The sequence below is a fragment of the Centruroides sculpturatus genome, unplaced genomic scaffold (assembly GCF_000671375.1).
Source record: "Centruroides sculpturatus isolate CEXI.00-Female unplaced genomic scaffold, Cexi_2.0 scaffold160, whole genome shotgun sequence".
NCBI lineage: Eukaryota > Metazoa > Arthropoda > Arachnida > Scorpiones > Buthidae > Centruroides > Centruroides sculpturatus.
The window spans coordinates 783,558-798,586 of record NW_019384435.1 but is presented as its reverse complement, the minus strand read 5'-3'; the positions used below and the strand labels follow the sequence as shown (position 1 = coordinate 798,586).

At 32.2% G+C, this 15,029-nt stretch overlaps 2 protein-coding genes across 2 annotated transcripts in view; both read right to left on the bottom strand.

Annotated features, from left to right (window-relative positions):
* Positions 1–1,072, bottom strand: part of LOC111619918 (boophilin-H2-like) — an 8,293-nt gene extending 7,221 nt beyond the window's left edge. Inside the window, exons 1-2 of the mRNA XM_023361742.1 lie at positions 1,064–1,072; positions 712–990 (exon numbers count right to left, since the gene is read on the bottom strand). Of these exons, the coding sequence (XP_023217510.1) occupies positions 712–990; positions 1,064–1,072 (288 nt within the window). The remainder of the gene's footprint in view (positions 1–711; positions 991–1,063) is intronic.
* Positions 1,073–9,177: 8,105 nt separating this feature from the next.
* LOC111619895 (kunitz-type serine protease inhibitor homolog beta-bungarotoxin B6 chain-like) lies at positions 9,178–10,018 on the bottom strand. The gene is made up of 3 exons (XM_023361723.1): positions 9,930–10,018; positions 9,684–9,863; positions 9,178–9,588 (listed from the first exon to the last, which is right to left on the bottom strand). The coding sequence occupies exons 1-3, from the start codon at positions 10,000–10,002 to the stop codon at positions 9,497–9,499; spliced, it is 345 nt and encodes a 114-aa protein (XP_023217491.1). The 5' UTR covers positions 10,003–10,018; the 3' UTR covers positions 9,178–9,496.
* Between the last annotated feature and the right edge of the window lie 5,011 nt (positions 10,019–15,029).

Here is a 15,029-nt window from a genome sequence, read left to right as displayed (position 1 = left end):
AACATTTTTCTTCATCCTATTTTGCTTATGGCTGTCTCTTTTTAAGGATGGACTTTGTGTATTGGTGTCGAATGTGACTGGATTTTAGCTGAAATCGCACCAAGCACAATCTTCGAGACACCGCTCGATCGTCAGTGTTTTCTGTATTGTATTGTATTGTGTTATTGTATTGTGTACCTATTACGCCTGTGTATTTTACCTTTATATTATAATTAATTATGTATTTTGTAACACCTATATCTATCTGTATCTTTATTATTGTAATTTGTTATCACCGGGTAGTGCTCACTGCGGAACCCGGCATGTACCATTGTGTGAGTTAATAAAGAAATGAATGAATGAATGAATTCACACAGTCGTTTCGTGTAAGTACGAAATATTTGCTAAATATCATTATTTCTCACTTACACCGGCAAATGTCGACATTCAGCATGCACTAACGGTGAATGTTGAATAAAGACATTTTTATTACGTTAAGACAAAAATGCAACTTTTTAAAATTACATCTTACTGTATAATTATAACAGACTTGGGATGGATTTTAGAATTTTAATTTCCTTTTCAAGCAAATCTGCATTTTAAATACATTCTTCTCATTACTAACGATTTGAATAAACAAATACAGATTTATTTTAATGAAATAGCGATATTTCATGTGTAATAATTATATTTTACACGTAGTCAATTATACTTTCTCTAGGATAATGCGACATTGCTGGGGGGGGAAACAATACCATCGTGAAATCTACATATTAATTTAAAATGTAATTGCCAGCTGAATACTGTATAGACTTTGAAATTGGTAAACATACTTGGAGCACAAAAACGGCGGCATTCCTCTAAAGTTTGGAAATTGTTTCTGTTTCCGCCACATCCACCATAAACGAATAGCAGGCAATCACGAGTAAAAACATTATAATAAAAACGAATCGTTAATCTGTGACATGGTCCTTTCTTTATCAGGCCGAAGATTATATACCATTTGTCTTTCTAAATTCAGAATTAATTCAAATTAATGAAAATATGAATATTCTAATCGCACGAAAAAAAAATCTATTCTTACCTTGAGCATCGGTACTGATGCAAAGAATTAATATAACGATGCAAACCAATTTTGTATTCATAGCTATTGATATATTATATATTTACTCGCCTTTATTTATACTGCAATTTTTATAGCTGGAAATTATACACCTGACACGCAGATATATTGACACATTTATCATCATTAAATTTCATAATAATATCGCGATATTGTAAATGACTTTCACATGTTTTAATTAAGGCTAAAAAATAGGAATTTATTCATAAATAATTTCAAAAAATTCCATTTATTTCAAAGCGTTAATCATGCACGTGTCGATTAAAGTGCAAGCCTGGAAATCGAATCCGGGAGAGCAAATCCTCAGGACTTTTTTATGGGGCGCCAGATCAACTGGCGTACGCCATAGGGAGAGTTCGAGAGTTCGATTTTGGGGAGAGTTCGAGAAAATCGACGAAGGTGAATTCCATCGATTTCAAAACAAAACTTTAGACAGTTAGAACAAATTCACTTACTTATCTCAAGTTATTAAAAAGTAAACACTTTCTTAACAATTCATTAAGAGTTTTTACTCCAATGAAAAGGGACAATTGGAAGTCCGTTTTGGTAGAGAATAATTCTCAATACTTATAAAAGTATACGTTCGAGATCTTTCTCTAGGATTACAGAAAAATAATTCAGTTAATGGGAATTCTTTAAGAAAACTTTATGATCAACTTGAAACAAAATTCCAATCATTGGAAGCATTACGAGTCGCTAGAGATAAGCGTTATAGATGTTATAGCCACTAGTTGATTAGTCTTTACCAGACGAGACACTTCGTTGTTGGGAAAGATTTCTGTTAGATCATCGTATGTTTAGAGAAGAAACGATTTATGAAATCATTCTTGTAACCAAGTAATGTTCACAAACTCATTGTGTAGGACGATCTTGATCGTTTGTATCGTTTCAAAATGCAGTTGATGAAGTGACGATACACTTGGCCATCAAACAGTTTGATTCATTCGTTCCAAATGAGCTTTCTAATAATATAGGAGAGAAAAACACTTATAAGAGAGGTAAATTATTATTCATATCTTCTGCAGCTGACTTATTTGCTTCTTCCATAGAAGGCTTTCAGAAGATTTGTGTATTTTGTTCTAGACATTATAAGTCAGAGAAAAGTTCAAAAAATGTCATTATAAGAAAGAAAAGGTGTAAAAGTTTCCCGATGATTCGAGTTTGTCCATCTGAAGAGGGAAAAGATAGAGAACTATCACCACAGAAAGACAAAGCACTTGCTAATTTAGTAAAATTCCTTGTATGATGCTGCAAACATTGATTGTTTTGTTCAGGGGTCAAAGAATTAAACGTACAGTACAGTACCTGTTCGGGGTTTACGGTTCATGGTATTCAGTTTACTGATTTTCAGTGTGAATCAATTGTACTTTTCATTGGCGCTGATGTGAATGATAACTTGATGACAGACGGATATAGGAAGCTTTCTTGTGGTCTCGCAGCTGTAGAATTTAAATTAGTTTGGACAGTCATGAGCCACCTGCTCAAACATTGTCTAATGATGCAGCCATGATCGTTATTTCTATGTTGAATGAAGACGTTTGTATTTCGGATTCATGGACTTTCGATTCATTAGGTATTAATGATCTTTCAGAAAAGAGAACTACACGATTCCGCAGAACAACATTTTTTCAGCACTGTCAAATTAGATAATACCGTGCGTTTTACAATTATTTACCGTGAATTGAGACATTCCCCACTTCCAGACTATTATGAACTAGCTTTCAAGAATTGAATTCGACAATTAAAAGACTTAAATAAGAAGGTTTCTATCAAACCAACGATGATGTATTTCAAGAATGACTTCTTCATAATAGTATAGAAGATTTGTCTGCAAATGAGATTTAAGCTTCTTGTTATTATTTACCACCCAGACCTGTAGTCAACAAGAATAGCACAGCTAGAATAAGACCCGTATTTGTTGCATCGGCTAAGCAAAAGAGATTGCCCATTCTTCACGAATGTCTTGCAAAAAAATTAAATCTCATTGAATTGATTCCTACAAATAATTTAAACTCGTATTCATTTGGAAGAAATAGGTGCATTGGCAGATATTTGTAAAGCTTTTCTACAAATCAGTTTGCTTCCTAATGATAAGAACTTTCTCCGATTTCTATGACACGAAAATGATGGACATTTGAAACAATAGACATTGTAGATTGATGTTTTGTGTATGTTGTAGTCTCTTTCTTCTGAGAGCTGTGATCCAATATCTCCTTCAGTCAGTTTTAAAATTGATCAAGAAAAGAGAGTCGACATAACCAGAAGATGATATTCCGAAAATCATGAAGAGTTTTTTGTATTGGTAAATGGGTGACAATTGTTCAAAGTAAATTAAAGTTGCAACGTTTTGTGCAAGAAATGAAAAGTTTATCGTCGAAAGGAAGTTTGAGTTGAGAAGGTGATCTTTCTGTAAACAGTAGCAGATACAAAAGTTTTAGGAATAATTCGGCAGTAAAGTAATGAGACATTCGAATAATTGTGATGAATCTGAAGAATGTGTTTCGAAAAGATTACAAAGAAATTAATTTTAGCAGCAGCTCATCGTATTTACGATAAACTAGGTAAGATCCGTCCAGTACTTTGATCCTTAAGTGTGGAGATAAGAAAAGGATTGAAGTCGTGGTAAATTGGAGAAAGGGGAAGGTGATATAATCGTTATCATTTTAAATTGACAGAGAAATTTTCTTAACTTTGGGTTATTTAAATTTCATTTTAAATCGTTAAACAATCGATAAATGTTGTTCCACAGTTAGTAATTGTCTTTCTATCCGCAAATGTTTAATTTTATTTCCAATTCGACTTAAAATAAAGATGAATTTAGATTCAGAAAATGGGATTTAGCCTCGATGGAAGTTAACAGGAAGGAAAAGACCGTTTGGAAGGAAGAAGGAATGTCTGAGAGAAAAGGTATCATTTCGAATTTCTGCATAGAAGGCATTGTAGATATTGGAAAAACAGTTTTTCCAGCAAATATTTTTAAAGGTTTCTAATTTTCAAGATCTATTATGTCTAGTTCATATAATAATGATCTCTCTATCGAAGAAAGAAAACGGTACCTCGTGAAATTAAACCCGTATCTTACTGTTTTGTTTCTCTAATAACTTTTATGACATTTTACGACTTCAGATTTTCTAGAGACCTAGAGAAGAGTCATTACCGAAAATTATGTATGGGGTTATTTATAACAACTTGAGTAAATCTGGAATTTACACTGCAGAATTATTACAAGCATATAAAAGTTTACATGGTTACAATTATTTTATCGGCGCGAAAATTCGAGATATTTTGGCATATTTATCAAATGAAGTACAGTAGATATGTTTTACGAAAAAGTAAAAACTGGTCAATACGAATTGAAAAACGGAAAGAAATACAGTGAAACCTAGCATAACGAGCAAAACAAATCATAGCCTATTATATAATAAACAACTCAAATGCTCATAAACAACTCAACTTTACATATGCCAAATTCTTGGCATATGTAAAGGCTATAATTATATTTTAAAAATTAATTAATTTGACTAGAGGTAGGCAGTTATGCAGCCAATTCGTATTAAATTTAATGACCAATTCCAAATTAAATTTTAGAAATGTCTAAATTAAAAATGAATTATTTATAATTATTAAATTTAATACGAACTGGAAGCATAAGTGCCTATCTCTAATCAAATTAATTAATTTATAATATTTAACTATAGCCTTTACATAGCCGAAGAATTTTGCATATCGTTTGGCGTGTTTATCTGACATATTATCTGTGATTTTTTTTTATGTTTCTTGCAAATCGAATTGACATTCCATTTTGATTCATTTTGTGCTAGAAAAAAAGATGAAGATAATTCGCAATCCTTAACAATGTATATTGTATAATTTTCTTTGAATACACGATACACATAAAATACTTGAGGATTTTTTCGCCAAAAAACGAATTATCGTATTTTACATTAAATTATATGAGAAAAACGGTTTCGCTTAATTAATTCGGTTAAGCGAGGTTTTACAGTATACCAGTCTTACTTCACATGTAAACAGGAAGACGAAATTATTTCTAGACAATTTTTATGCAAAACTGACTAAATCCGTTTATTTTAATACAAATAAAACATGCATTTCACTAGTATAAAGCCTTCATCTAATAGTATAAGTTATTTTTTAATTATCAGTCACGAAAAAAATAAAACAAACATAATTATTAAATTTATTAAATAATAAATACATTTAATCCAAATGTATTAAAATTGCATCTTACTATATTAATAATGGACTTGTGATGGATTTTAGGATTTCAATTTCCTCCTTAATCAAATCTGCATTTTTAATTCATTCAACTCATTACAAATGAATAATACATTTGAATAAACAAATACACAATTATTATAATGCAATAACGATATTTCATGTGTAATAATTATATTTTACGCGTAGTCCATTATACTTTTCTAGGACAAATCGAATTTTCTGAAAAAAAAAAAAAAAAAAAACAGAATACCAGCGTGAAATCTATATATTAATTTATAAACTAATTGCGAGCTTAATTAATATATTATTTGAAATTGGTAAACTTACTTGGAGAACAAAAATGGCAGCATTCCTCTAAAGATTGGAAATTGTTGCTGTTTCCGCCACATTCACCATAAATGAAAAGTTCGCATTTACTAGTAAAAAATTTATAATAATAACGAGGCATTGCTGCGCGACACGGTCCTGGATCTGGCTGAAATTGACAGTCCACTGATCTTTCTAAAATCAAAATTAATTCAGATTAATGAAAATATGAATATTCTACACGCACGGAAAAAAAACAGATTCTAACTTTTGGCATCAGAATTGATGCAAAGAATTAATATAATGACGCAAAACACTTCTGTATTCATAGCTTTTGTTATTTTATATATTTAATCGCCTTTATTTATACTGTGATTTTTATAGCTGAGAATTACACACGTGAAACGCAGATATATGTATATTATGACACATTTATTATTATTAAATTTCGTAATAATATCGCAATATTATAAACGACTTTCACATGTTTTAATTAAGGCTAAAAAATAGAAATTTATTCATAAATAATTTCAAAGAATTTCATTTATTTCAATCAAGACTTTAGAGTTAATCCTCAGGACTTTATTATGAGAGGCCAAATCAACTGGCCTCCGCCAAAGTATTCGGCTGCAAAGTGAATTGTAGGCCTATTTATTTTAAACATGGAGACGTTAAAAGCGGCACAGATAATTGATTACGAAAGTGTGCAACAAGAACGAGAAAGAAAACGAATTATTTAATAATGGAAATAGTATAAAGTTAAGTCTAATCGAACAAAAGGCGAAACTGATGCTAATATAGTTGAGAACAAAGTTAGAGAAATACTTTTGACAGCATCTAAGGATAAGGATAATTTGAGAATAATTTTTATTTTCAAAATTTACAAAAAAATTTTTAGAAATATTACCGATTTCATTGTTTTAACCTTTATTGAACAACGAGTTATTGTGAAACTTGGATAGTTTTCCGATGTTTCAATGTTCACTGCAAAGTTTTCATATAGCCTAATATTATTCTTTTTGGAAGAACCTGTATATGAAGATGCCTGCGGGTTTATATTACAGTGCTTTTAAATAGTTATGTAGTCGGAGCGAGGCTGCTCGCACCTTCATTTTCTAGATTATGAAGGAAAAAAGAGAGAAAGAATTATTCGTTCTCAACAATATATTTGATTTCTAATTTTATTATTTAAAGGTACAAATATAAGATCAGAATAAGCCATTAAATTAATTAATTACTATACCAACGTATCATGAAATTCTGTCTATCACTATGGGCCTTGGACTTACAAAAAAAGCGCTACGAGTAAATCTGTAACTGTTTAAAAATACTATGTCAGTTATTTATTTCACTCGACTGAATGCAACATAGGTAAGACCGATAGCTATCTCTTTTTTACCTATATCTATTTTCATTTTCGGAAGAGTTAATCCCAATGATTTATGTATAATCACGAGTATGCTTTGATAAGGGAAATTGTCTACGATATCGCAATATACTGCCATCGTTCCAAGAACTTGTTATAGGGATTATTGGAAACAGAATACCATAGATGAAAGGTCCCTGATAGCTATCGAATTAAACTAAAATAAACAGAGGAAGATCTGGAGGGCGAGCATTAGGAGAATATATAATGTAGCGTATAGTTCCTAGTAAACCATTGACGAGACCTCCTTGAACCCATAAGTTGACTCTCAGCATGATTCTGGCATTAACTGAGATATTCAAATACTTGGAGACACCAAGAGATGAGTCATCTTTGGACGAAGGCAGGGCAATATCTGGAGTGTTTTCAGATGATACTTGCAGTCAACAGAGCACCCTGTTTACTGCAAGTAGTCTTCGTTGCTTTGTTTAACTCGCTCATTTGTTAGATATAGCTCTACTGATCAAGTTCATCTCTGGATAAATAGGCTCGATAAATAGACGCTGCCACGAAGAACGTAGCCTTAGTCAGCTAATTTTGACCTCTAATAATGAAGAAAAACGCGACTTTCGTTTTGACCCCTATCTCCAGTCCTACAGAAATGGATTATTTTTGAGAGTTGAAATTTTAACCACTTCATCCTTGAGAGATGATGAGTTGTCCAAGAAAATTTCATCAAAATCGAATAACTCATTCTAGAGTTATAATGTTAACAAGGGATGCATGAAGTCTAGTCGTCGCTCAGCTTCGCCTCGCTCCGACAATTAAATTATTTTGAATAGTGAAGGAAATACATTTTTTATTAAATACAATTTCTACGTGGAAAAATATTAATTGATTCGTGAATACCTTTATCTTTTTATATTTTTAATATAAATATAAAATGTATGCACTTTTCATATACATATAGGATGATGTGAAATTCGAATTATTATTTAATTTCCTACATGAATTAATCCTGTGCCCAAAGAAAAGAACTATTGAGTTCGTGGGAATTTTATAACCCTTCCTATCAAAAAACACACATTCTCACGCTGTAACAGTGTAAAGTTTACACTTACCAGCCGAATTCGTCATTTGTTTTCATCCCCACAACAACTTTAACCTTTAACAATCGGTCTGGTGATATGTTTTCCCACCACAAAGTTATAAAAGCTGCTCTTTCCCCCTCGGGGGAGTCGCTAGCCGTTCGTCAGAAGAGACAAAGCATCGAGGTCGGATATTGTTCTACTCCACCGACGGACCTTACTACCCCGTAAAGCCTAACGACATTATCTTGTGTCACAACTCGGGACCATAATTGGGACGATATTACAGAAGAATATCCCTCTGAGATTTTTCCAAGAGGTATGAAAATTCAGTATTGTAAACTCTCTATTTCGGCCCTCCGCGCATTAAAATAGAGTATAGAAAGAAATTTAGCAGAGTTACAGTTGTAACTTTTTACTTTGGTTGACTTTAATAAATCTTATTTTGTTACAAATGGTGTCTTTACTCGAATGATGATAATAAAACACCAATGCTTTATTTATTAAAGGGTTTAATAAATATTATAATCGCAGTTTTCTTTTTTACTCTTTCCGCCCTGTGGGCACTAATCACTTATATCAAGCCCATTATGTGTTCGGCCAGGCCCAAAATGGGACGACCAGGCGTTGAGGTACGAGACTCGACATATTCGAACGGACAACCATCCGAAAAATTTTTGGGGATTCCTCCACTCGTCCAGATTCGATCGCCGGTCTCCCAGAGCCGTAGGCTGCCACCTTGACCGCACGGCCATCCGGTCTTATAATTGCCGTTAATGATAGTTACTTCAGCTCTCTTCTAGTTATAGTTTATAAAATAAATTATATAAATATAATTTATTAAATATTTTATTTAAAATATTTGTTAAATACTTCAGTTTATTACATGTAACAGAAATATTAAAGACGTAAATCTCTTGTTTTCACAATACGTGCATACTTAATTAATTCTTTATCTTAATAAATTTAAACTTTAAAATTTTGAAATGCTTCACCAGAAATCAAATCACATAAACTTCAAATCTACTATTCATTTTCATTGAAAATCAATAAAATTTGGAATAAACACCCCATATATTTTTAGCCATTTGGAACTGTTTGGTTCCTAAATGGCCGATTCTTCAAACAAACCAGATTATTTTAAATATAGTTCGCCATGTATAAAACATAAACACTTCCTGACACTTTATTAGTCGTTACTGCGTAACATGGACTGGAAATCATTTTTAGATATTTATTCCCTTTATAGATAAGAACACATAGACACGAAGTAGCGGTGCTCCCCGGAAGGACTTTTTATGATAAACCGACTATATTTAAAGAATAAAACACAGGAAGAAGACGTACAAAACTCCATGCGCTCAGTCAGCAGATGAAGTTCGATCCAGTGACCAACTACCACCTTTCAGTGCTTTTTCCACTCGGTCTTGGTGGACTGTCTATTAATTCCTGTATATCTTTTTGAATTTGTTTACATTCCAAATTTGCTGGGAGGGGGAAACAAAATACTAACGTTAAATTCATATATTAATTTAAAAAGTAATTGCCAACTTAATATACAATTTCAAATAGCTAAACTTACTTGCAGAACAACGATCGCAGCATTCCTGTAAAGATTCGAAATGGTTGCCGTTTCCGAGACATCCACCATAACGAAAAAGTTCGCATTTACGAGTAGAAATATTATGATAATAACTAAACCTTATATGGCTACACGGTCTTTCATCTGGTTGAAGATGACAGTTTATGGGTACCTTATTTCCTAAATTCAAAATTAATTAATAAAAATATGAATATTTTAATCGCACGAAAAGAAAAGGTTTCTTACCAAAGGCATCGATATTGACGCAAAGAACTAATATAACGACGCAAATCACTTCTGTATTCATAGCTTTTGTCATTTTATATATTTAATCGCCTTTATTTACACTGTGATTTTCATAGCTGAGAATTCCATACGTGACACATGCGGTAATATATATATATATATATAGCCTATATTATGACACATTTATTATTATTAAATTTCGTAATAATATCGCGATATTATAAACGTCTTTCACATGTTTTAATTAAGACTGAAAAAATAGAAATTTATTCTAAAATAATTTCAAAAATTTCCATTTATTTCAAAGCATTAATCATGCACGTGTCGATTAAACTGCAAGCCTGGAAATCGAATCCGGGAGAGCTATATTATGACACATTTATTATTATTAAATTTCGTAATAATATCGCGATATTATAAACGTCTTTCACATGTTTTAATTAAGACTGAAAAAATAGAAATTTATTCTAAAATAATTTCAAAAATTTCCATTTATTTCAAAGCATTAATCATGCACGTGTCGATTAAACTGCAAGCCTGGAAATCGAATCCGGGAGAGCTAATCTTCAGGACTTTTTTATGAGGTCAGATCAACTGGCCTCCGCCACAGGATTCCGCTGCAAAGTGAACTTCAAATTTATTTATATAAAACACGGGGAGACGTCAAAAGCGGCATAGAAGATTGCTTTCGAAAGTATGCAATGAATACGAGAAGGAAGACGAGTTATTGAATAAGGGGAAATATTATAAAATTAAGTTTAATCGAAGTAAAGGCGAAACTGATGCTAATAGTTGAGGACTAAGTTAAAGAAATACAGTTGTTTGCAGCTGTGAGATCAGCCGGGGTTACGGAGTAGGTAGTACTCGTGTAACACTTAATCGGCACTAGTCGGTAAGACTAGTTCTCTACGATGCAGATCACTAGATCTGATCTCAAATATTTCATAGGAGAGCGATAACCGCTATATGATCCGAACGGCGAAGTTCAGATGCTCGTCAGGATTCCTTGACACCAGTTAATCAATCTTATTATACGCGGATTAACACGCGTATGTGATTCGGTCACGCAATTAAAAGACATTTTTAATTAAAACGAAATAATAAATTTAATAAAACAAGAATGTAAACTCATACAAAATGTGGATAAACGAGAGACAGAACTACTACAAATAAGATACAAATCGGGAGATCGCTAAGCTTATATTATACCCTATTCGCGATCGAGAGAGAGCTCACAAAAATCGTTATAAAACATACGACCTGTTTCAGATGTCGTTCGTCTTCTTCTCTGTATGCAAGTTCATTTACTTCTTCGTATGGGAGATCACTATGTGCACAAAATATAAAGGTATCACTTCTATGTGCAGACTCTAGACTTATTCTGTCTGTGACTCGTCTAAGGACGTTGGTCATCAGGAGGGAAACGTATGTGGAGTTTGGACGCTTTCGGATCTGTCGCTGAACTCCCCGAATTCTGCTAAGTTTCCTGTATATCTTCGGAATACCGACCAATCATTGGCCAGTAACTCTTTCATGAGAACGGATGAAAGGGGAATGAATGAGGGGTAACCATTTCCCATCTGAGCAGATTTTAACCAGATAAGGGAAAGTCAGAGGATGTTCTCTTCTGTGAAAGGAAGTAACATCTGTTATCTGGGTTTTTCCCACGTTAAAACAGTATTTTTCTCACCAAAAATAAAGTAATATTTGGTGACAATATTTAACATGATTAATAAAACATTAATTTAGACCCAGGGGCCTTTCGGGTCTCACACAGCAATGTTATAACCACTAGTTGAGTAGTCATTACCAGACGAAATACTTCGTGATTGGGACAGATTTCGACATTCTAATCGTAAGTTTAGAAAACAAATGACTGAAGAAGATCATTCTTGTAGCCAAGTAATGTCCACAAACTCATTGCGTAGGAAGATCTTGATCGTTTGTATCGTTTCAAAATGAAGTTGATGTGACGAAGGAGTTGGCCGTCAAAGCGTTTGATACATTTTTATCAGGAAACATATTGATGAATACATATATAAATTATCGATAACACTATAACTATTATGACGATAAAGTTATACAGGGTATACTTTAAATTGCTGTAATTATGTTAATTATTATATGAGAAATATGCGATTGTATCCCAATAAAGGAGTAACGGTCCGAATTTCATCTCTCATCCGCATTCAAACGTATTGTTGTCAATATATATATANTAACTATTATGACGATAAAGTTATACAGGGTATACTTTAAATTGCTGTAATTATGTTAATTATTATATGAGAAATATGCGATTGTATCCCAATAAAGGAGTAACGGTCCGAATTTCATCTCTCATCCGCATTCAAACGTATTGTTGTCAATATATATATATAAGAAGTGCCGTAAACAAAAATGGCGAATCCACAAAAAGTGGGACTCATCATTCCTACAGATTCCTACAGATTATTCGTGTCGCGCATCATTGCGCGACACGAATAATCTGTAGGAACCGTGAAAGGAATGACAATGGATATGACATAGAGAGCGTAGGAAGAATTTGAGTATTGGTTAGATGTGTGCGGTGTAGGGTTTCTTTCCCCGGATCCCGGGATTACCGCCGTTTATTCCCTACGAGAAAAATCCCTGAAAATTTTTTTCCCGAAAAATCTCGCATTTTATGTCAAGTTTTCAAGTGAAAAGTTGAATCTTGAAGACTCACCTAAGAGAGAAATTTTGAGGTTTCATGTTGCTTATTATTACCATGTTTTACAAGTCTCTACTTGTTAGTTCATGTAATATCTATGTATTGTGTTTGCGCATCATTGAGCAGCTGAGCACTCGCTGATAGTAAACATCACTCATCGCACTTTAGTTTCGAATTCGCATTTATAAGGAATTTGTTAAAGCTTTTATTCCCATTTATATCCTATCGTTTGTAACTGTTGTCAATTACTCGTATTTTATAACAACTTTTTTTTATAATTGATAAAATCAAACCATTGTAATATCAGAGTTGTTTGTTTGAAAATTTTAAAAAACCAAGTACTGTACAACAATCAGCAACCTGTAAAAAGTGTAAAGCTGAGATAAAGTGCAAAGATTGGTTTACTAGTGGTCTTATCAGACACCTGCATGATAAGCACAATATAAACAAGTGTTCTACTAGTGATTCTGATAATAAAAGTGAAGAACATGAATGTAGCAATAACAAGAGGAAAGCCTCTCAGCAACATCTATCATCTTTTTTCATTTTTAATAAAACAGAATACTTTGCAAGAAATAGTTACAAAGTGTCTATGCTAGATGGTATAGCTATTAATTCTATTACAAAAAGTGAATATATCAGGCAATTATTGGCAGAGAAAAGATATACTTTGCCAACAAATCCAAAATAGAAAACCCTTACATTTAATAATGGATTCAAAAACCAGATGGAACAGTCTTTTAGCTATGCTAGAACGGTATATCAAGATAAGACCATGCGTGTTGAAAGTTCTCATTAATCTCAAAAAATATAATAATAGTAATCTTACCCTTGAAAAACAAGAAGTCGATGTAATTCGTGACATCGCTAGAACTTAAACCTAGCTGTTGAAAAGCTAGGTAGAAAAAAATGTACTCTACTTTCAGCAGAGAATTTTACCTCTTTCGTTTAGAATGAACTGAAACAATTGAACACTGCTTTTTCTAAAAAAAAGTACTTGAATATTTTGTTATCCGCGTAAAGACAAAAGAAACGAAAAATTGATGGGACTGTTACCTTACCTCACGGGTGAAAACAAATATAAGAAGTTCGAGAGTGACAGCGCATTCCAACAATCTGAGGTAATTATAATTTCATCAGCAAAACAAATGTTTGATCGTCTTTTTGGAGAATCTGCTGCTTCTGAATCTATTGAAGGTAATAAACTCAAATATGTACAAGAATCACAGACTGTCACACTACCGAATAAAATGAATTTAGCTGACAAGCTAAATCTATATCTTGAAGCAACCGCGAGAAGATCCCGGAAAAAGAATTTATTTTTCTCGTAATCCCGCTGAATTTCCCGGGAAATGAGAAACCATGCAGTGTTACATAAGGTAAACTTATTGAAAAATTAATGGCATGTGTAATGGTAAACGTAAGTATAAAACTTGGATAGTTTTTCGCTGTTTTCATGTACATTGCAAAGTTCTCATGTAATAATTCACATAACTACAACAATTAATTTAAAATGGTAGATTCTCTTTGGAAGAACCTGTATATGATGATGCCTGTGGGTTTATATTACAGTGCTTTTAATTAAAACACTTTGAATAGTGAAGGGAATAGCATATTTTATTAAATACAATTTCAACATAAAAAATATTAACTGAATCACGCGTAGCTTATCTTTTTTATATTTTTAATACATAAATAAAAAATGTATGAACTTTTCTTATACACAGGCCTATAAGATGATAATAGATCAACAATGTTTTATTTTTGATTTCCAAGGTTTTAATAAATATTATAATTGCAGTTAATGTTTAATGTAGTTACTTGAGCTGTTTTCTACTTTTAGTTTATAAAATAAATTATATAAATATAATTTGTTAAATGTTTTACTTAAAATATATATTAGGCCTAAATACCTCAGTTTATTAAATGTAATAGAAATATTAATGGCGTGAATCACTTGTTTTCACAATATGTGCCTACTTAATTAATTCTTTATCTTAATAAATATAAACTTTAAAATTTTGAAATGCTTCACCAGAAATCAAAGAACATAAAGTTCAAATTTACTATTCATTTTCATTGAAAATCAATAAAATTTGGAATAAACATTTCCTATATTTTTTATGCCTTCTATATAAACGCCACCTAGAATATATTAATATTTTCATAAATAATACACAATTTCAAAAGTATAAAAACAGCAAATCATATGTAATGGTTATTTTATAATGAAATACAATGAAATGGTTAATTTTTGTTTACTTCTTTATCTCAAAGCACCGGGTTGGGATGCCTCCCAAGAAGACTTTATATGAAAAACTGACCCTACTTATATGTTAGTAACGTGAAGGAAACCCATAAAACTCCATGGTCAGAAGCGTACCTACAACGAACTAGCAGTGTGCAGT